Here is a 21,290-nt window from a genome sequence, read left to right as displayed (position 1 = left end):
TTAGTCTCCTACCTGGAATGAGTGTGATTTCATGACGTGACTGTTGGAGAGAGAGAGAGTGAGACACGGAAAGAGAGAAAGACAGACATAGAGCGAGGCAGTGGAGGAGGGGACGAGCAGAGAAGCTTTTGTTCCAGTCTCGTCCGTGGCGTTCACACCTGGTCCGTCTGTGCAGGTGGATAGAGCGAGAGGCGGCAGACGGAGCCTATGACGTGGACATCACTAACGTGACCGAGGACATGGGGGTGCTGGGTGTCGCTGGGCCAAACTCCCGGAAGGTTCTACAGAAGCTCACGGAGGAGGACCTTAGTGACGCAGGCTTCAAGTTCCTCCACTGCAAACCCATCCAGCTGGCTGGTGTTCCTCTAAGAGCCATCAGGATCTCCTACACAGGTACTGTTAAACCAGACAAACAGGGACTGTTAAACCAGACAAACAGGGACTGTTAAACCAGACAAACAGGGACTGTTAAACCAGACACACACAGGTACTGTTAAACCAGACACACACAGGTACTGTTAAACCAGACAAACAGGGACTGTTAAACCAGACACACACAGGTACTGTTAAACCAGACAAACAGGGACTGTTAAACCAGACACACACAGGTACTGTTAACACAGACGCACACAGGTACTGTTAAACCAGACAAACAGGGACTGTTAAACCAGACACACACAGGTACTGTTAACACAGACGCACACAGGTACTGTTAAACCAGACAAACAGGGACTGTTAAACCAGACACACACAGGTACTGTTAACACAGACGCACACAGGTACTGTTAAACCAGACACAGACACTCACCAAGACAGGTACTGTTAACACACACACAGGTACTGTTAACACAGACACACACAGAATTTGTTTTAATGCATGTTTGTTACTCGACACACACAAATAACACACATTCACTGAGACACAGATCCACAAAACTGTCTGACGTGTGTGTGTGTGTGTGTGTAGGGGAGCTGGGCTGGGAGCTGTATATCGACCAGAAGAACATGGCTGCGGTGTACAAGGCCATCATGGCTGCAGGACAGGAGGAGGGCATCGATAACTTTGGTACCTACGCCATGTCCTCTCTCAGGCTGGAGAAGGGCTTCAGAGGCTGGGGGGCCGAGGTACACACACACACACACACACACACACACAGAAACACACACAGAAACACACACACACACACAAACACACACACACACACACACAAACACACACAGAAACACACACACACACACACACAAACACACACACACAGAAACACACACAGAAACACACACACACACACACACACACACAGAAACACACACAGAAACACACACACACACACACACACACACAGAAACACACACAGAAACACACACAGAAACACACACACACAGAAACACACACACACTCACATGCAGACACACAAGCACACAAGTCTTTATATCATACACACCCACACACACACAGGACCTTAAACTGACATGTTTATCTAATCTTAGATGAACTGCGATACCAATCCTCTGGAGGCTGGCTTGGACTATTTCATCAAGTTGAACAAGGTACTCATTGATCTGTGTTACTGCCCAACAATCCTGAATGAATGAGGGATGAATAAACTGAACTGAACTGATACTAGCGTGTTGAGACAAAGGTATGGGTCATCCTCTCTGTCGCCAAAATTACATGTTGTGGTCACGCCTCCCCCCAGCCTGCAGACTTCATAGGCAAGGCAGCCCTACAGGAGGTCAAGGCCAAAGGCCTGAGGAGGAAGCTGTCATACATCTCCATGGATACGGATGATGTCGACCCCGAGGGCAACGAGACCATCTGGCTCAATGGCAAGGTGAGAACTGAGACTTCCAGGTGGTGTAAACGTTGTTTATCTCAGGTGAAAGTGTTGTGGGAGAGGGTTGGTGTTTTAGATGTCTCTCTACATATTACATTTACATTACATTTAGTCGTTTAGCAGACGCTCTTATCCAGAGCGACTTACAGTAAGTACAGGGACATGCCCCCCCGAGGCAAGTAGGGTGAAGTGCCTTGCCCAAGGACACAACATCATTTTGGCACGGCTGGGGAATCGATCCGGCAACCTTCTGATTGCTAGCCCGACTCCCTCACCGCATTCCCCTTTATGTCGGCTTGCTTTCTTGTGTGTGTGTGTGTCTGTGTGCGCATCTCTGTGTGTGTGTGTGTGTGTGCCAGGTGGTGGGCAACACCACGTCCGGGGCCTACAGCTTCACCGCCCAGCAGAGCCTGGCCTTCGCCTACCTGCCTGTGGAGCTCTGCTCCGTGGGTCAGAAGGTGGAGGTGGAGCTGCTGGGGAGGAAGTACCCAGCCATGGTGATCCAGGAGCCCCTGGTCCTCACAGAACCCACCAGGACTCGTCTGCAGAAGAAGGCCAAGGGCAGGGCGTGAGTCTGGGCACAGCCATCCAGAACCAGCCAGCCCACTGCTGAGTCTGCTCGACCGACTTCCAGAAGAACCAGCCATCACCTCCTCTCTGTGGACTGGAAACCTTGTGAATGATCGTTTAAGAAAACAAACACGAAAGGGGAAATTTGATTTGACATCCCACAGTACAACTATGGTGCACTAACGCTGTCTGCTCTGAGTGTGAGCGGTGGACTGTATTGTTGAAATAGGGTGTCATTTTTTTTCCAGTGACTGTGAAACATACTTTTTCCTGTCACCAGGTTTAGGGGAAGTTGCTTTAGCAAGCCTAAGTTTGTGTAAAGTAGCTTTTTTTATTCATGCTATAATGAGCTGTGTGTAGACTGTAATCCAACCAACCCTCAATATGTACCTAAGAAAACTTTAAAGTCTTAATCTTATCTTCTGTGAAAGTTTTTAAAGAAATATTCAATTCAGTTCAGATTGTTACAAAAGAAAACGCGATAAATGCTTTTTAAATCGCTACATATAGAGAAATTATCAGCAATAATGATTTGCATTATTTCTTACATAAATTTGCAGTTTTATGCATTGGTTTTGCAATTTTGTCTAAGAAATAAACAATGAAAATAGTGACAACACGGTATTCCGAGAACAATAAGATCAATACATTTGTGTAAATATTTTACACTAATTTTTGTAAATGTCTGTACATTTGAAACTTTGTTTAATTAAAGGCAATGATATTTGTTTGTGTACGTGTATGTTTTTCTGTACAGTCTCGGTGCGAACGACGATCATAGACTAAATGTCCAAATGAAAAGCGGAAGCGAATTCATGTGACTTGCAGTCATCTTATTGGTTACTGTCTGGAGGGACAAAAATCAACCTGGAAGCTTCATAAACAGTCATGCCCGTTTTTTTCCTTTCCAAACAAACAAACGTCTTGTGATTGATTACTTAATCAATCTTGATTAACTTGATTAAGTTACCTAAGTATATTATCGTGTTAAACCAGCATTTTCGTCAGTGCATTTCTGCAACTAGCAAGGATACACTACTTCCTCGAAGACGAAGGCAATGGTACTTGTGCAGTGGATTTCGGCAACTGCAAGTACAATTGTCTTCATATCCGTTGGCCTACTGCTTGTTGAAGCTAAACAGCCGCCGCACATAGTGTTTATTCTTGCAGACGACTTCGGTTGGAATGATGTTGGTTATCATGGATCTGAGATCAAAACGCCGAACCTGGACAAACTTTCTGCAAAAGGCGTCAGATTGGAAAATTACTACGTTCAACCGATATGCACCCCCTCTAGGAATCAACTCATGACCGGCCGCTATCAGGTGAGAGATTCTGAGGTTTTGATGATTCCCGTGGACAGTGTTACGTAATGACTTAAAACAATTTAGCACTGCCAAACACGACTGACGAGCACAGCAACACTCGTCTTGTCTGTGCATTTCCCTCTCCCCGCAGATTCACACGGGCATGCAGCATGAGATCATCTGGCCTTGCCAGCCCTACTGTGTGCCCCTGTCAGAGAAGCTGTTGCCTCAGCTGATGAGAGAAGCTGGCTATGCCACGCACATGGTGGGGAAGTGGCACCTGGGCATGTACAGGAAGGACTGCCTACCCACGCGCAGGGGATTCGATTCTTATTTTGGTGAGTTGCTTCAAAATGACGACTGCATTCATTTACATTACGTTTACATTTAGTCATTTAGCAGACGCTCTTATCCAGAGCAATTTGCAGTAAGTACAGGATATTCCCCCCCCCCCTCCCAGCAATGATTGTATTAGTCTAGCTATGAGTACAATAAAAAAAAGATTGAGACATCTAGAGCAGTGGTTCTCAACCCTGGACTTTTTACATGTTTCCCTGCTCCAACACACCTGATTCAAGTTAATGGTCATTTACAGGCTTCTGCATAACTAGATAACAACCCATTCATTTGAATCAGGTGTGTTGGAGCAGGGAAACATGTAAAAAGTGCAGGACAGGGGGTCCCTGAGGATCAGGGTTGAGAACCACTGATCTCAAATTGTTGTTCTGTGTTGTAATACCATAAAGGTCTCGGGTAGGCCTGCATTGCACGCTGACCTGTTTGTTTACGTCCGTGTTGCCAAGGCTACCTGACAGGAAGTGAGGACTACTTCAGCCACCAGCGTTGTAGCCCCGTCCCCCCTCACAACGAGACGCGCTGCGCCCTGGACCTGAGAGACGGGGAGGAGGTTGCCACGGGATACGCGGGCACCTACTCGACGCAGCTGTTCACGGACAGGGTCACCAGCATCATCGCTAAACAAGACCCGAACAAGGTACACACACCCTCGTTACACATGCCGTGGCACAGTGTGAGTCTGTCAAGCCGTCACGTAAACACGTTTTAACCAAATTAGCGCCTAACTTTGTCCACGGGAATCATCCAATCCACTGAATCTCTCACCTGCCAACGGCCTGGTCATGAGTTGATTCCTAGAGAGAGGGGGGGTGCATATTGGCCGTGTGTGTGTGTGTACGTACTGTATCAGATTGTGTTTGAGTGTGTCTACTTCCTGTCTTGCAGCCTCTCTTCCTCTACGTGGCTTTGCAGGCCGTCCATGCTCCTCTGCAGGTGCCAGAGCGCTACATCGCCCCCTACAGCTTCATAAAAGACCATCACCGTCGAGTGTACGCAGGCATGGTGTCGGCCATGGACGAGGCGGTGGGCAACATCAGTCTGGCTCTGCAGGACAGAGGCCTGTGGAGCAACACAGTGCTGGTCTTCTCAACAGGTAACACTGACAGGAGATTGGCTCTGTCCTCGATGTTTGCTAAGCACGGGAAGCGACGCTCAAAGTCACACTGAAAGGAGATGAGTGACACTGATCGTGACTTGGAAATGGTAACTGCAGAATGAGAATTTGAAAATGACAATGACAAAACCGTGTTTACGTCACACATCCTCCTTACCTTCCTGCTTGTGGTGGTCTATTGCAAACAGGAAACCCCTGTTTCTAAAATCCCGTCACAAGCAGAGGTTCTCTCTCGATCGGAATGTGGTGATTTGTTCTCCTGTGGGGGGGGATGGCCAGTCAGCCTCAGTCATTACTGCTGTGACTCTGTCTCTCCACATGTTTACTGCTCTGCTCTCTCTCTGTCTCTGTCCTCTCTCCCTCATCCTCTCTCTCCCTGATCCTCTCTCTTCCATCCCTCCTACATTCTCTCTCAGTCTCTCTCTCTCTCTCTCTCTCTCTCTCTCTCTCTCTCTCTCTCTCTCTTTCTCTCTCTCTGTATTTTTCTCTGTCTCCCTCTCTTTGTTCCTCTTTGTCTTAATCCCTCTCTCTTCCTCTCTTTCTGTCTCCTTCTGTCTCCATCCCTCCCTGTGTTTCTCACTCAGTAAAATGAAGTATATTGTGTTAATGGAGTGTGAGTGTTGTAATCTCTTGAACGCAGCGTGCTGTCGTTCACAGCAGTTGGGACTCTCGCACATCTTGAGAGAGATTACTCAACGCAGGATTAATATGCAACCAGGGATTACGTGACGTTTTTGATGTATCGCATTACGTTCATTCTTTACTGCATAGGAGAGTGTTGTTAAAAGCTACCATGAAAAGGACAACAGACCCGTCACACAGTAAAGAAGCAGACCGTGGCAGAAACATATGGAGGCTGTAGACTCACTGTGTTAATGTCACTGGGAACTAGGGCTATTATGTTGTTTATGTGTGGTTGGAATCCAGAAGCTTTACGAGGTGTCACGTCTAAAAAGAGCCCAACTCTGTGGGCTGCCGAGCAGGGAGCGATCTCACTGTCTCCGGGCGGCACGCAGCGTTTTCCATTAGCACCCAGGTCCAGTTCCCATGGAGGAGAAGAACTGTGTGTGTGTGTGTGTGTGTGTGAGGGGGGGGGCGTCTCTACCTGGAATTGACAGCTTGAATGACGTAGGCCTACGTTTATTTGCGTTTTTAGTTTTTTATGTGGGTCACGGGAAACACAACAGTTGCTTAGAAGTATAATATTCAGGAATTGTTAAGAATTAATTCTTGTATGTTAATATTTAGCATTTAAGACCAAAGTTTAATATTCACAGCCAATAGCTTATATTAATGTAGCTTAATGTATATGGTGCAATAATTGCTTGGATAGATGTACATTATCTCTCCAGATGGGTCTTTAAATGGCTAGTGCAGTACTCTGAGGATCCACCCGGTGGCAGCATATCCTTTGAGCTGGTCTCAAGGCACGCTGTCTGCCTCACACTTCTACAGCTGGTAGCAATTTACAGGCAGAAACCGAAGGACTTTGCATAGATCTCCACACAACTGTGAGCGGTTTAAGACTGGCTAGTATTCCCTACTTACATGAAAAGTCTGATTCCTTCCAAATTCGTATTCAGTGTGGCACTCACATTTCACGTTACATTTCCATGCAACTATATTCCATCCAATGGGTTGTTGGTAATGATGTTTGTATTAATTGTGTATCTATATGTATTTAGAGTGCTCACCAGTACGGCCTCTAATACTTCTAATGTTACCTAATGTTTGGTCAATCAGTGTTTCTAGCTTTTTGGTTCCACCCTACAATTGTCAACATCTGGGCCTTTTTAATGGTTTGCATCTGAAGTAGGTAAACGCTTTGAAGGTGGAAGGTAATCAAGTTATTTTTAGCCGTTTGGCTTTTAATAGGTAATTAGGAGGCTGGCCCAGCACTGTGGAAGTGAAGTGGGGCGCTTTCTGCCTGTGGTGGTACACTGAGGCTGTGGTGGGTGAGGCTGTGGTGGGTGAGGCTGTGAGGTGGGTGACGCTCTGAGGTAGGTGAGGCTGAGGTAGGTGAGGCTGAGGGGTAGGTGAGGCTGAGGGGTAGGTGAGGCTGTGAGGTAGGTGAGGTCGGTGAGGCTGAGGGGGTAGGTGAGGCTGAGGGGGTAGGTGAGGCTGAGGGGGTAGGTGAGGCTGAGGGGTAGGTGAGGCTGGGTTAGGTGAGGCTGGGTTATGTGAGGCTGATTCAGGGTTACCCCTAGTGGCGGGGAAGTTACCAGAACATCTGACTAGGCCTCAGTCGTCACGGCGTGTTTCAGGAATTGGACGTCACCTGAAGTTGACGTTAGGAGACATGAAGCCCACTCCCCTGCCTCCCTCCCCTACTGACCCAGTCTGATCGGTGGAGACTGGGTAAACTGGTGGGGAACCGTGTCGAGGAAGACTCTAGTCAGTGTTTCTGTTGTTGGCAAGCTTGTCGAATCCAAGAATGGATCACAGGAGGAAATGATGAGAAGCAGTACTTTTGTTTAGCGCTCTTAGTTCTTGCTATGCACTTTCTCCATGATTCATCAGAAGTCCACTTGTGTCCACCCTGATCGTCATGCGATGGGTTTACTGGTCCACCTTAGTCACAGTGTAAACACTGGCCAACACCACTCAGCCGTGCCCTGCTAGAAGCAAACACACTTGAGGATATTGAGCTAAGCTAAGGTTTCCTTTGTGATGAAATCCCCTGTTGATATCCCCAAGTGTCTCACTGGGCCTTACTGTAAGTACGGGAGAGAGTCCAAGAAAGAAAGGAGGAGAGAGAGAGAGAGAGAGGGGGGGGGGATGGGAGAGAGGGGGAGAGAGAGCACTGGCGTAGAGAAAGGAGCAACAGATTGAAAATGAATTAGTGAGCTGGGGAGCTCTTTCCAGAACAGTGCTGGAATCAGCACAGACTGCTTCCTGGACTCGCACGGCACCTCCCCCCCTCCATCCTCCCCCCTCCATCCTTCCCCGCTCCTGCCTTCCCCCTCCTCTCCTCCCCTACCTCTGCCTCCCCAGAGAGGGAGTTCTGCCTCTCTGTGATTGGTCCTCTGTGTTTATACTTGACCAAACTCTGGTGAGGATGACAGGCTGTCTGACTTGCTGTGTGTGTGTGTGTGTCTGTTTGTGTCTGTGCACGTGTGTGTGCTTACCCGCGTGTGTGTGTGTGCTTTTGCCGTTTGTGTGTGTCTGTCTGTCTGTGTGCTTGCCGTGTGTGTTTATGTCTGCAATTCTGTCTGAGGAAGACTTGAGAAGGTTTCACCCCCTACCTTACCCAAAGGCGTGAGAGTGAAGGAAAGATGGATGACAGCAACTGCGAGGCTGACACTTGGATGTTGATAGAGGTGCAGGGAAAACTGGGCATGCGTGAACTCCAGAACAGACCAAAACACAGAGAGATGAGTCAAAAGACCCCGTTCCTCCTGACTGTGACCTGGATCGGGCTCTTCAACAAAGCAGCCTTTTGTGAAAGGAGCAATGTTAATATTAACCGTAACACTTGGAGTGTTGGCCAACCTGGCAACCTCCCAAACTCCTGCTGGATCTGAGGGCATTTCTGCACGGGAGGGTTGCCATGTTGTTGGGACATACTTCTATCCCCCTCAAGATTCTCTTTCTCTTAGGCATAGGAGAACAGCTATGGATTGTTTGACCACTAAGTAATCTTCCCTTCTACAACACAATGCATAAATACTGTATCTTTCCACCTCAGATTTGAGTAGAGTTGCTGTTAGTGCTTACTAAGCATGCTGTAATCCGATGGTAACTTGATATATTGCTAGAGCAATGTGGAGAAGGAAAGGAACAGGGAGTGCTTTTGTTAGGACAGCGTCGAATCGGAGTTGGGGTTGTACTTTCCAGAATCACGACAAAAACACATCCACAAACTTTCCCCTGACGTGGTAGGATTAGGGTGGCTTCAGTTAGTCCATCACTCTCTCTCCTCATGGGTACTGAGCTCATGCTTGTCCTGGTGTGTGTGTGTGTGTGTGTGTGTGTGTGTGTGTGTGTTGACAGATAATGGAGGTCAGACTCTCACAGGGGGCAGCAACTGGCCTCTGAGAGGCAGGAAATGCACGTTGTGGGAGGGCGGGGTCAGGGGCGTGGGCTTTGTGACCAGCCCACTTCTGAAGAAGCCCGGGACCGTCAGCCGAGAGCTGGTGCACATCTCTGATTGGCTGCCCACGCTCGTCAGCCTGGCGGGGGGGACGACCAATGGCACGAAGCCGCTGGACGGGTTTGACGTGTGGAATACTGTCAGGTAAGTAGGATCTCACTCTCTCTCTCACACACACACACACACACACACACACTCTCTGTCATTCCCGGGTTGTTTATTCAAGGCTGTTCTACTTTGGTTTGGTTAGACACATCAGGGATTTCTCACATCTGAGACGGCCTGTTTGACAGCCTACTCCCCAACCCATCCCTCCCTCCCTCCCTCCCTCACTCCCACCCCCCTTCCTTCCCCTCCCCTCCTCTGCCCCCCCCCCCCTCCCCCTCCCCCTGACCGTTCTGCCTCTTTCAGGAGCCCCTGGCCCTTCAATAAACCCCTTTGTTACTGTAGCGATGGGACCTCAAAGTGAAGGAAATTCCATCAGTCATTCTCACACAAATTTGTAGTCTTTCCATCCCTCTCTCTTTCTCTCTCTCTCTCTCTCCATGTCCCCTCCCTCTTCATCCAACTGCCCGTCTCTCTCCATGTCCCCTCCCTCTTCCTCCAACTGCCCGTCTCTCTCCATGTCCCCTCCCTCTTCCTCCAACTGCCCGTCTCTCCTAGGACTGAGCTGAGAGCGCGCACTGTTAGACAAACGTCAACATTTGCGTTTTTTTTTTTACTGAGCTTCAGAACATCTGTTGAGGAGAAAGAGAATCGGACATTAACTCGGGTCCCTGTTTCTGTCCAGGCTTGGGAGGTACAGTGACCTTACGAGCTGTCACCGTTAAAAGTCCCACAGTCTCTCAATGCTATCTGAGTGACACATTCTTTTTCTGTAGCCTAAATGTAGAAACAATGAAATGGAAGTAATTGAGGGCTGCTGTAGATCTCACGCAGCAGACCCAGGCAGAGTCTCCACCGCAAACTACCAGCCTTTCCGGGCCTTTCCCTTCTCTCCATTGGCCGGGAGCAGTCACCTGACCTCCCTGTTACCTAGGCCCGGTCGGTTTTCACAGCAGACGTGTCGCAGTGTGACCGTGCCAGGGCGACCAACAACTGTTGTTTTTTTTTGCTGCTTTATGGCTGCAGAGGTCTTTAATTGCAGTGGGTTTACAGAGAAGCACAGGGCCGCGACAAGTTAGAACCAAATGAAGGCTGGAACAGTAGCTCGCTAGCAAGAGCTTAAAAAAGTTATTCTGTTGTGTGTGTGTGTCTGCACATTTACGTTATGGAAGCATAGTGTGTGTATGTGCACATTTACGTTATGGAAGCATAGTGTGTGTGTGTGTGTGTGTGTGTGTGTGTGTGTGTGTGTGTAAGTTGTCAGATGGAGTTGGCTGTAGAAAGTGCTGTTTTCTCTCTGTGGTCGAGTGTGTTCAAAGCTTCTGACCACAGGGTGCTTGTGGTTTAGGGACCCAGGTGGACCAGGCATGAGTCACAGACAACACGGTTTGTTCACCTCGTCGCTGACGCTAACCTTCTACCCCTTTTTTCCGTTTTTCTGACAGCAAAGGCTTTGTGTCACCCAGAGTGGAGCTGCTCCACAACATTGACCCTCTCTACGTCGACATGGCCCCATGTGAGTTCACCCTCACCGGCTGTCGTCACCACACAGTCCTGCTGGGTCATGTGTATAGTCCCTGATGTTGACGAGATCCGTGGTCTTCAACCCTGGTCGTCGGGGCCCACTGTCCTGCATATTCTAGATGTTTCCCTGCTCCAGCACACCTGATTCAAATGAACAGGTCGTTAGCAGGCTTCTGTTGAGCTTCATAACGACCCCTTCATTTGAATCAGGTGTGTTGGAGCATGGAAACATCTAGAATATGCAGGATCGTGAGCCCTGAGGACCAGGGTTGAACACCACGTCTGGAGACCACCATTGATAAATGTCAAATGTTATCGCGTTTTTAAGGTGCAGTTCTTGTTCCTGAGGTGTGTGTGTGTGTGTGTGTAAGTTTTGCCATTTAGACTGAGAATCCTACACCCACTTCATGCATCTTGGGTAATAATGCTACCACAGAGATATCAACTAACGTCCAGTCTGAAACGACTGGGTGAGTGAATATGTGATTGGAGGAAGTGGCGAGTGGGAGGCGTGTTCAGTTCCAGTTTGGAGTGTTAAGACAGACCATGTGACTTGGGAGTCATGTGACAGGAACAAGGTGATAAAACATGTTCAGGTGATTGATGACCTGTTGTAACGACTTGCCAGAGGCGCTTTCTTTTCCTCTCGTCTTCCTGCTTTCCAACTCCTGTCTGTCTGGGACATGGTAAACGTCTGCACACAGCTTCATGTTACCTATTTGGTTCGTATAAAGTTCCTATAAAGGACTTCAGTAGAATCGCAATCACATGGTAACAGCATAATGAAGAGAAGCTGTTCATTGGATAAGGGACGTCATTGGGACCAAGCAAGTCTTGAAGCCTTTGAAGTAATAACAGGAAGTTGAAACCCGTTTTCTTGTAAACTCCATTTCTCCTAAAACCCACTAACGGGGAAACCAAATACATCATGTTGCATGAGATGTTCCTGAGCTTGAGGAGTGTGTGAACCTTAGTGATCCAGGGAGCTTAGGGTTGGGGAGTATGTAGATGCTGACTGACTGTCGGGTTTGTTGCCATCACTGGTCTGTGTCCTCTATCAGTTCAGTTCTGAATGCTTTATTGGCATGACAGTTCAGGTTGAGCAGTATTGCCAAAGCAGTCCATATTTCAAGGACATTTTAACATATATATCATAACATTTAACAAGTAGTCTAACAATAATAATATGGCAAAATAACAGTAGCATAGTAAGTATAACAGTAACACATAGATGCATGTTAATATACAGAAAGGTTTTTAACAGTCATACAGGGTTGGTTCACTGTCCCTCGGGTTGGATCCTTCTCCTTCTCTCGTTATTTGTTACCGTCTTTCTCACTCCGTGTCTGTCAGAGAGGCTTGGGTGTGTTTCAAGACCCGGAGTGTGTCTGCATCTGGCCAGCCTCACCCGGTCGGCGTTCATCACGGACACGTTCTTTTATCTCCCTTGTTTTTCACCGGCTCCCCCAGAACCCACAGAGCGCCGCCGTGACCCCGGCCATCTGTCCGTGGTTAACGCGCTGTTTGGAGGGCCATTCCTGCTCTGTTCAGCCTCTTCTGGTTCAGTCTCTTTTTCTTTACACTCTCAAAGATGTCTGTCTCATGGCCTGAGTTAGTTCTGCTAATTATTGCGTTCATATCACAGGAATGCCGATAGAATAGCGTTTGTGCGCCTTAATGACCAAATGTACGGTCGAAACTTGAGACATACTTGACGTTTAAAATAGAAGGGTGTGTGTGTGTGTGTGTGTGTGCGTGCGCGCGTGTGTGTGTGCGTGGGCTAAACTGTGATTGTAGGGGGGATTCCAGGAAATGGGTCTTGTGACTGTGGACCCCCTCCCCCCCTCGCTGTGCAACACAGTGGAGTACTCTCATTCTCGTCTAAACCACTTAATATTAGGTGGAGTGAACCACTTCCATCTCAGAGGGGGGTGTGAGGCCCCTGACTGGAGGTCGGGCTCATCGGCTGGCGGTTGGAACAAAAGGCTGTGCGATGGGGCATGTGTGGGTTGTCCTCACCCAGTTACACAACAGTGGGGGCGGCTAACCTCCAGGACAAGCCTCCATGCTATTATTTTTCATCGTTCAAGCTCAAGAGCTTTGATCAAGCTTGATGACCTTGATCCGCGTGTGAGAACGGTTCATATCCATAGTTCAAGGCTGCAACTGCCACAGAGTTCTTTGTCACCTCTGTGTGTGCGTGTGGATATGTGGGGTGGGGGTGTTTATAGAAAAGTGGGATTAACCTGCCTTCGGAGAACAACCTGGGCTCCTCTTACTGGACAGAAAACCAACTGCCAACTTTCAAAGCCCCTAATTGTTTTCTAGTGCTTTCCTCAACAGGGACTCACTACTGGCATCGAAAACATACCTCTGGATGGGGGAATCGTGTCGAACCTCTGCAGCATCGATACTCCATATTCTCACGGCCGAAATGGATTCTTTAGTCAACTGCATTACTCATTATCGGTCACCATAGAAACCGACTGATTTTCCTCTGGTCTTTCCAGAATGAGAGCCCCCTTCTCTTTTCTTCGTGGCATTCTTAGGGTCTCTTACTCTCATTCGACCCTTTCCTCTCTCCTTCTCCCCTCCTTTTCTCTCTGACAAGAGGGTCTCTGTGCCCTGGCCTTTCCTCTCCCTTTTTCTCCTTGTCAATCTCTTCCCCCCCCCCCCCCAATTCTCTTTCTCTGTCTGACAGGAGGGATTCCTGCTCAGTTTTTCTCTCTCTTTCCTCTTTCATTTCGGCGTGTCTGAAAGAAGGATTCTAACCCCCCCTTGACGTTCTTTCTCTTGTTCCTCATTCAGACCGGAGACCCTCTCTGTTTGAGGGATTCGGTGTAAGTGGGCCAGAGAGGGGTCTCTGAACTCTTGGCCTGTCGAGGCAGAGTGAGGGCCCCTGGACCAGCTCCAAAACCTCAAATCCCCCTGACTTCCCCTCTTCCTCCCTTTTCCACCCTCTGTCACCCTCCCTCTCTTCTCTTCTCTCCATTAGAATTTCTCTTTCACTCTCTCTCTTTCGGTCTCTCCCTTTTGTTTCCCTCTTATATCCTCTCTCTCTCTCTCCACTACTCCATCCTTCACACTCCCTCCCTCTTCCCCCAGCCTCCCTCCTCCCCTAGCCTCCCTCTCATCCCTCCTCCCCCAGCCTCCCTCCTCCCCTAGCCTCCCTCTCCTCCCCCAGCCTCCCTCTCCTCCCTCCTCCCCCAGCCTCCCTCTCCTCTCTCCTCCCCTAGCCTCCCTCTCCTCCCTCCTCCCCCAGCCTTCCTCTCCTCCCCCAGCCTCCCTCCTCCCCTAGCCTCCCTCTCCTCCCTCTTCCCCCAGCCTCCCTCCTCCCCTAGCCTCCCTCTCATCCCTCCTCCCCCAGCCTCCCTCTCCTCCCCCAGCCTCCCTCCTCCCCCAGCCTCCCTCCTCCCCCAGCCTCCCTCTCCTCCCCCAGCCTCCCTCCTCCCTAGCCTCCCTCCTCCCCCAGCCTTCCTCTCCTCCCCCAGCCTCCCTCCTCCCTCCTCTCTCCTCCCTCTCCTCCCTCTCCTCTCTCCTCCCCCAGCCTCCCTCTCCTCCCCCAGCCTCCCTCTCCTCCCTCCTCCCCCAGCCTCCCTCCGCCTCCCTCCTCCCTCTCCTCTCTCCTCCCCCAGCCTCCCTCTCCTCCCTCCTCCCCCAGCCTCCCTCTCCTCCCGTAGCCTCTCTCTCCTCTCTCCTGCCCCAGCCTCCCTCTCCTCCCTCCTCCCCATGTCATCCCCTGGGGTCCTGTCCCGCTGGTTTCTTGGATCCAGATGTAGGAGGCCGAGCAGCCGTCAGCCGCACTTGTCCCTCGGTCCTGCCGATAGAAAGGAAAACAAGAACGCCGGCGTGTGGGGGGGCGGGGGGGAGGACTGGTGAGGCCCTGTCTCTGGAAGAACTGAGACAGAGAGACGGGCAGAAAGAAAGAACAGAATGCTCCAGAACAGGCTGCTGTGTTCCTGTCAGCTTTGCAGATTCTTGATGTCGTAGATGACGGTGAGGGAGTCGGGCTAGTTATCAGAAGGTTGCCGGATCGATTCCCCGCCGTGACAAATGACGTTGTGTCCTTGGGCAAGGCACTTCACCCTACTTGCCTCGGGGAGAATGTCCCTGTACTTACTGTAAGTCGCTCTGGATAAGAGCGTCTGCTTAATGACTAAATGTAAGATGAGCTGTTCAGACTCCTCATCGGGTGTTTAAACACGATGTTCCTTCAGGGGGGCACAGAGCTCACCCCTCCAAAGCTGTCAACTCTGGGAGGCTCTGAGCCGGTGTCTGAGATGAGGACAGTCTCTCGGGTCTGAGCGAAGGACATCTGCCCGTCATTAACTGGGACAACAATAGAAGACCTTGCCTTGTAGGACTGACGTGCGTTTTCATAGCTACTCGTCTGCAGGTCCACGCTTGCTCTGGGGTGTTTCGGCTCCAACTTGTTTTCGAACAGAACGATCTGATTCATCGGCCGTTGACGATTCGGCAGCCGTGCGGTGGCATGCCAGCCCGCCGCGAGAGCCCGCGGGTGTCTTTTGTGTGTCGATCCATCGACGCGACGATGCCCCGTCATTCATGTGGTCTCTGGTGCCGACAAACATCTCAGGATGCGTGCTCATTAGAAGAGGGGGAACAAGGGCTGGTGTGTTATGGGCTGCCAGTTAGGAGACGTGTTCCCCTGACTGTATTAACCGGTGGTAATTATTCCTAAATCTGTCTAATTAAGACCACATTTCTGGGGTCAAACTCAGCCTGGACCTGGAAACGCCCTCCATTCCAGACCCACACACGCGCGCACGCACGCGCGCACACACACACACTTCTTGAAAGTGTGTGATGTTTATCTGCTTCAGACCTGTTACTTGAGAGAGTTCTTTATGCCCTGATAAGGGAAATGGGGGGGCTGTTAAAAGTCCCTCAGATCTTAAATAGAACAGCAGTAAATCTGTAATCATGCACTTATTGATAACACTGGTTGACAGCAGTACATCAGTAATCATGTACTTTAGGATAACACTGTTTGACAGCAGTAAATCTGTAATCATGCACTTATTGATAACACTGGTTGACAGCAGTACATCAGTAATCATGCACTTATTGATAACACTGGTTGAATGCTCATCAGTGGAGGGAAAACATGACCCATGACCCTGATACCATTACAAGGAAAATTAATCTTCATAGCATTTTCAAATGAAACATATAACAGACTGCATATAAAAACAATAGGTGAACCAGGAATGTATCTGTGAAATCTTACCACATACACTTTTCTCATGCAAGAGAAGAAAGGAAGATAATAAGATATGAGGGTGACTCCCCTGTTGTGTTGACAGTATTGGCGCTAAAGCCAAGTTCAAATTATTTTCGCTCTAGAATCGCAAGTTTGGGAAAACCTTGCTCCTTGAGTTCCTCCTCTTAGCCAAGGCAATGTCTGAAATTGCTTCATTCCTGCTGCCTCATCGTTTGCCATGCAGGAAAGAAAGGGCTCTTTCTCATCCGTGTATTTATTTTTACACCTCTCGTCGAACCGGCCGCCTAGTCTGTGATTCTCCGGTATGTTCCGTGGAGCGATGCCTGACCCAGTCTCACTTCGCTACGCTTCCCTTTCCACAGTGGACGTTTTGTGTCCAGTGGTAGTCCAATACTCCATGTATCAACTATTCACGGTTTCTGTAACATGGATCATTGCCCTCCATTATCAGTTAATTCTCTCCCTCCTTCCCTCCCTCCACTCCCAGGTCCTGGCGTGGCGTCCCAGTTGACCTTGGCTCGGGGTTCTGGTCCGGAGCCGTGGTCTAACTCGGGCTTCAACGTGTCCATTCACGCTGCCATCCGCTTCAGGAAATGGAAGCTGCTGACTGGCTATCCAGGTAACTGTTTCCTCTCATTCTTAACCCTGGGATGAATAATAATAAAGCTTTAGTTTCTATGGCGCGTTGAAAGCGCTTTACAACATAAGAAATAACAATACAGTGAACATAAAGGAAGGAGTAAAAATCACAATGATGACAGAAAAAGCTTTTTTTTGTTTGTTTGTTTTTTTTAAGATGCATTTTCGGAGAAGATTTGCCCAATATTCCCAACCTCGTAGTCTATGAAGTCAGGAGTCATAACCCTTCACCTAGTCAGATGTGGATTTCTTTGCTTGGATGCAGCAAAGGTGGTTTGGGTAGACATGCCCTCATCTCAAGATTACCATGCAAGCATCCGTAGATGTGATCCCCAAAGCCACAAGGTTGTGTTCTGGGTCTAATTGTTGGCCCTGGGGTCCGGGGCATGTTGAGAACACCGGGCATTAACTTCCCCGCTCCTCCTCTCCCACCCCAGGTTGTGACGTGTGGTTCCCCCGGCCGGGGCAGGACAGTTTGGAGAGGAGCGGCCTGAAGGACGCTCCACTGAAGCCTGTCATGCTGTTCAACCTGGAGGAGGACCCGGAGGAGAGGCTGGACGTGTCGGAGCAGTACCCAGATGTGGTGGAGCAGCTCCTCAGAAGACTGCATCACTACCAGAGCACAGCCAAGCCAATCATCTACCCCGATGACGACCCCAGATGTGACCCTGGTACTGGAGCCTGGGGACCCTGGGCCTAGATGTGGATGAGGATGTGGGTGGAGATGTGGATGAGGATGAAGATGTGCATGAGGATGTGGATGTGGATGATGATGTGGATATGGATGAAGATGCGGATGAAGATGAAGATGTGGATATAAGACCAGGGTCAGAATTCAAGGTCAAAATGACCTCTCGGCGTTGTCTAACAGAATACACTTCAGTCATCATACTGTACGTGTTAACAACATCAAGACACTCCACTTTACGAATCATTACAATGTGATTCTTTTAACTTATGGTAATGTTGTACATTCTTGTTTATAGTTTTGTAAATTGTCAATGTTTCTGATATAGCCTACAGTAAATATTGTACGTGGTCAGTCTGGAGTTTTTTTTGAAACTGCAATACATCTGAGCTCTGAATTTAACACCCCATTAACGGACTGATCGAGTGTGACGTGGCTCTGCTTTTCCGTGCCCCTGGAGATTAGGGAACTTCAGCTGAAGCCATTGCGTAAACATGGTTCCCAACACATGTTGCTGGTTTGTTAAGCCTCTCCTGCTGTTTCAGGTATTTGTACTTAATTTATTTAACATTAAGTAGAACCCCTCCACCCCTCTTGTGTCACACACAAACAGAAATAGCACGCTGTAAGTCACCTGTTCCGCAGTCATTAAAACTAAACCACTAGCCTAACTCTATAAGGATTTTTTGTCCGGTTAAATCACTGGATGTAGAATTGATAGTTTGCCATAGTTTCTAAAGGTCTTGTTATTCTAAGTAAACGGTTGGCTTCCAAAATCAGGAAAAACCCTATAAGTAGTTTCATGGTTTTGCAAAGTATCAAAATTCACTCAAACGCTTAAGATCTTTTTTTCTAGATGTCAAGATATATCTGTGTTGATGTTTAGATCAAGTAAAACTAAAACACATTTACAGAATTGGAACCATTGCTTCCCACTTAGAGCAGTTTCATCACATTGTTGCCATCTCAAGCGTGCTTTTATGGGCACTCATTTACTTGATGACACGTCTGTTAGTGTGGTCACTTTGCTGCAGAGCTAACGAGTTGGCGCTAAATGGCCTTAGGGTTATCTTAGGTCAGAGGTTGGGAGCATGAGGAATTTCTCGCCGTCCTCTCGGTATCTCCATTGTCTTGGCTGAAGACGTAACCCCCCCCCCCCCACACACACACACACACACACACTTTCATTCAATTAGTCATTACATAAGTAATTCAATAAGTTGAGAGAATGTCATCTGTTCGGTTTGCTAATGATGTTAAAGCGTAGTGACGAAGGCGTTTTGACTCATCTTTTAAATGATTAGGATCGTTTCATAGCTAATGTGGATTTGTTAGGCAACCACTGAGAAAGGATTATTCCCCAGGTGACTATATATATCTTTTAGAATCTTAAGCTAAAGAAACAAATGTGTTTTCAACAGATAGCTCAGACGACCTCTGACCTTTGGCTTCTGACCCCCCCCCCCCCCTTGGTCGGCAGCATGCAGAGTGCCACAGGAAGCCCCCTGCGGAGAGAAGACAGCCAAGTCCTAATGTGGGCTGTGACCTCTGACCTGTCACGTGAATTGACTGACAGATGAGCGAAGCCAAACAACAGTGGGGTATATACAACGCAAGAGAGCGCGACATAGCTGGATTGAGACCTCAAACAAATCGGGGGGTCTCGTTTGTAATCCCTTAAAAGTGTGCACACACAACCACTGTGACTGTGATCTCAGGAACCACAAGCACCTCTGTAGTTTTTTTCCCCCCCTCGCATCTCTTTACCTCTCTGGTGTGTCTTCGAACCGTGTCTCCGCAGCCTTCCCCCTGGCTGTCTGCCTGGCCCGACTGTAAGGCTGTAGGAGGCGGAGCCCACCAGCCCCGAGTGTTTATCTGCTTCTCACGTCCGACGCTCTCATCACTTATTGAGACTTAAAGAATGTAGCGAGAAGGCCGCGTTCTGCATGCTTGAGATTTCGAGAACCGGAGCAGGATTTTGTCAACTGCTCTTAGGGAAAGGTCGCAGTTCACTTCTGGCGTTCCCTTTCAAAGTAAACCACCATTCTGCAGGTATGTGTATTTGGCAAGGAGGTGTGAACTTCACATGTATCTGCATGTACATGCAGTATGAATATACAATATCTCATAAAATGGCCATTTCTGAGTTTAAATTACCCTCTTTCCTGACGATGCAATTTTCTTTCTTTCTGTGTACCTCAAGTACATATATTTTTGATGATAGAAACATCTTCGCAAAGTACTTAAGAACATCCTCAAAAAGTTCCTGTGTAATTTGACCCAAAGCAACTGTGTTGCAGTTTATCACAGCCATGAGAACATTACTTCCCGCTGATGTTGCAGTATGTTATTTTAACCACTGAGTGTAAGTTGACCCGTTCACAGCTCCTGAATCCAGGCTTTTGAATCATAAAGGGATAGTTCTTTTAATTAAACGGTGCCTGTCTTCCCCATTCATTTCTCAGCTTGATTTCAAGCCTTGGGAGCGCTTCGCACTCTTTGATTGAGCGGCAAACTGTCTGTTCCCTCACAACACTCTCGCACTCCCAAGATCCCCTTGTCATTAAGAACAAGCTAGCTAGCCTCAGCAGTGTCACAGCTTGTCTCCTCCAAGCGGGTTTTGGTGGGTCTCCCACACTTAATCCTGCGCTGCGACTCTGCCTCACGGTGGGGCAAACACAGCCTGCTCTGACGAGGCACGACTGAGTCAACTGGGCCTGATCTGCCAATCCTGACGCAGGCCCAAACCTCTTGTTTCGTTATCTCAGCTGTGACAACCTTAAGCCTGCCAAGAACACACTCTCGGCCCAGATCTGGTGACGTCACACAGATACTGTACGACATTGACGTTGTTTCTACGGCGATGACATGCGAGGATAGAATGTGTGCCACCCTTGATTCCTCTGTGGAATGTCCGCAAGGACAGATTCCAGCGGTCTGCGCTTTCGGGTTCCCCGTGTGTCCCACTAAAGTCAGACCGGGAGAGGAATTCCAAACAAGATTGTGTCTGTCTGTGCTGGCGGCCTGTGAAAACAGATTAGAAACCTACTGACCACTGCAGACAGGAATGTGTAGATCCTCCAGCCTCGCAGCGGGAAACGCCAACTGCTCATCACACCCAACTTTCAGAAAACGTTATCCTTCAAATCCATCAACATCCTCATCAAAGACCCCTCCCCCAACCCCCTCCTCCTGTGACAGAACCTTCCACAGAACATCAAACATTCTGGAACGGTTTCTTGCTCTTCTCCATGATGCATACATCCTAATGAAAACCTCATGGGTTCTCTAATAAGCTTGCCAATACATGACTAGATACAAACGTTTACGACAAACAATGCCCATTGTTTCACCACAGGATGTTTTAATCTAACAAGCCATTAGAGTTGTTTCCAAAGTAACGAGTTCTGTCTGTTGAAAGGCACACTGTTAATTGTTCTCCATCCAAGGGGCAATAATGATGATATATTGTATTTCAATAGCACTTTTAAAAGTTTTCCCATACAGTCGAGAACTTCACCTCACCCACCAGCAATGCAAGCAACGTATAATTATTTTGAAGGGGCAATTATCATCAGATGAGCTGTAGGCAACACTGACTGTACTGGTGTGAAGTCATAATCCAGACAGTGGTCTAAAGTACATCTGAATAGGAGACAAACTACTTCCCTTATCTCATATCTGTCCCACAAACTGTGTCAACAAAGATCGTGATGTTTATTCCCGAAACCTCGGGATCCAAAGTCAGACTACATCAAAAGAAGAAAAAAAAAATATTGTTTCACTTTTTTGAAAGAAAACGATTCACGGTTG

At 48.5% G+C, this 21,290-nt stretch overlaps 2 protein-coding genes across 3 annotated transcripts in view; both read left to right on the top strand.

Moving 5' to 3' along the window:
- Positions 1 to 3,132, top strand: part of dmgdh (dimethylglycine dehydrogenase) — a 17,966-nt gene extending 14,834 nt beyond the window's left edge. Inside the window, exons 12-16 of the mRNA XM_084693632.1 lie at positions 176 to 393; positions 968 to 1,125; positions 1,489 to 1,548; positions 1,698 to 1,832; positions 2,195 to 3,132. Of these exons, the coding sequence (XP_084549758.1) occupies positions 176 to 393; positions 968 to 1,125; positions 1,489 to 1,548; positions 1,698 to 1,832; positions 2,195 to 2,407 (784 nt within the window). The 3' untranslated portion in view covers positions 2,408 to 3,132. The remainder of the gene's footprint in view (positions 1 to 175; positions 394 to 967; positions 1,126 to 1,488; positions 1,549 to 1,697; positions 1,833 to 2,194) is intronic.
- Positions 3,133 to 3,243: 111 nt separating this feature from the next.
- arsb (arylsulfatase B) lies at positions 3,244 to 17,831 on the top strand. 2 transcript variants are annotated; one of them, XR_014750880.1, is made up of 9 exons: positions 3,244 to 3,730; positions 3,864 to 4,050; positions 4,516 to 4,706; positions 4,955 to 5,162; positions 9,177 to 9,420; positions 10,827 to 10,897; positions 16,638 to 16,769; positions 16,947 to 17,059; positions 17,227 to 17,330. XR_014750880.1 is itself a non-coding variant. In XM_084693633.1 (8 exons), exons 1-8 carry the CDS (start codon positions 3,464 to 3,466, stop codon positions 17,487 to 17,489), a joined length of 1,563 nt encoding a protein of 520 aa, XP_084549759.1. In that variant the 5' UTR covers positions 3,244 to 3,463; the 3' UTR covers positions 17,490 to 17,831. The 2 variants fall into 2 exon arrangements, 1 of the variants encoding a protein (XP_084549759.1); XM_084693633.1 differs by lacking the exon at positions 16,947 to 17,059 and having other exon boundaries at positions 17,227 to 17,831.
- Positions 17,832 to 21,290: the final 3,459 nt, after the last annotated feature.

The sequence above is a fragment of the Hypomesus nipponensis genome, chromosome 27, assembly GCF_054491055.1.
Source record: "Hypomesus nipponensis isolate SF chromosome 27, ASM5449105v1, whole genome shotgun sequence".
Taxonomy (NCBI): domain Eukaryota; kingdom Metazoa; phylum Chordata; class Actinopteri; order Osmeriformes; family Osmeridae; genus Hypomesus; species Hypomesus nipponensis.
The sequence above is the reverse complement of the archived record's forward strand: the minus strand, read 5'-3'. Positions and strand labels throughout refer to the sequence as shown.

Bases quoted from the DNA above. Each gene is read 5' to 3' on its own strand.
- arsb (XM_084693633.1), top strand. From the start codon at position 3,464: ATGGTACTTGTGCAGTGGATTTCGGCAACTGCAAGTACAATTGTCTTC. The intron at 3,731-3,863 runs GTGAGAGATTCT...CTCTCCCCGCAG, and splicing joins TCATGACCGGCCGCTATCAG to ATTCACACGGGCATGCAGCA. The intron at 9,421-10,826 runs GTAAGTAGGATC...TTTTTCTGACAG, and splicing joins GACGTGTGGAATACTGTCAG to CAAAGGCTTTGTGTCACCCA.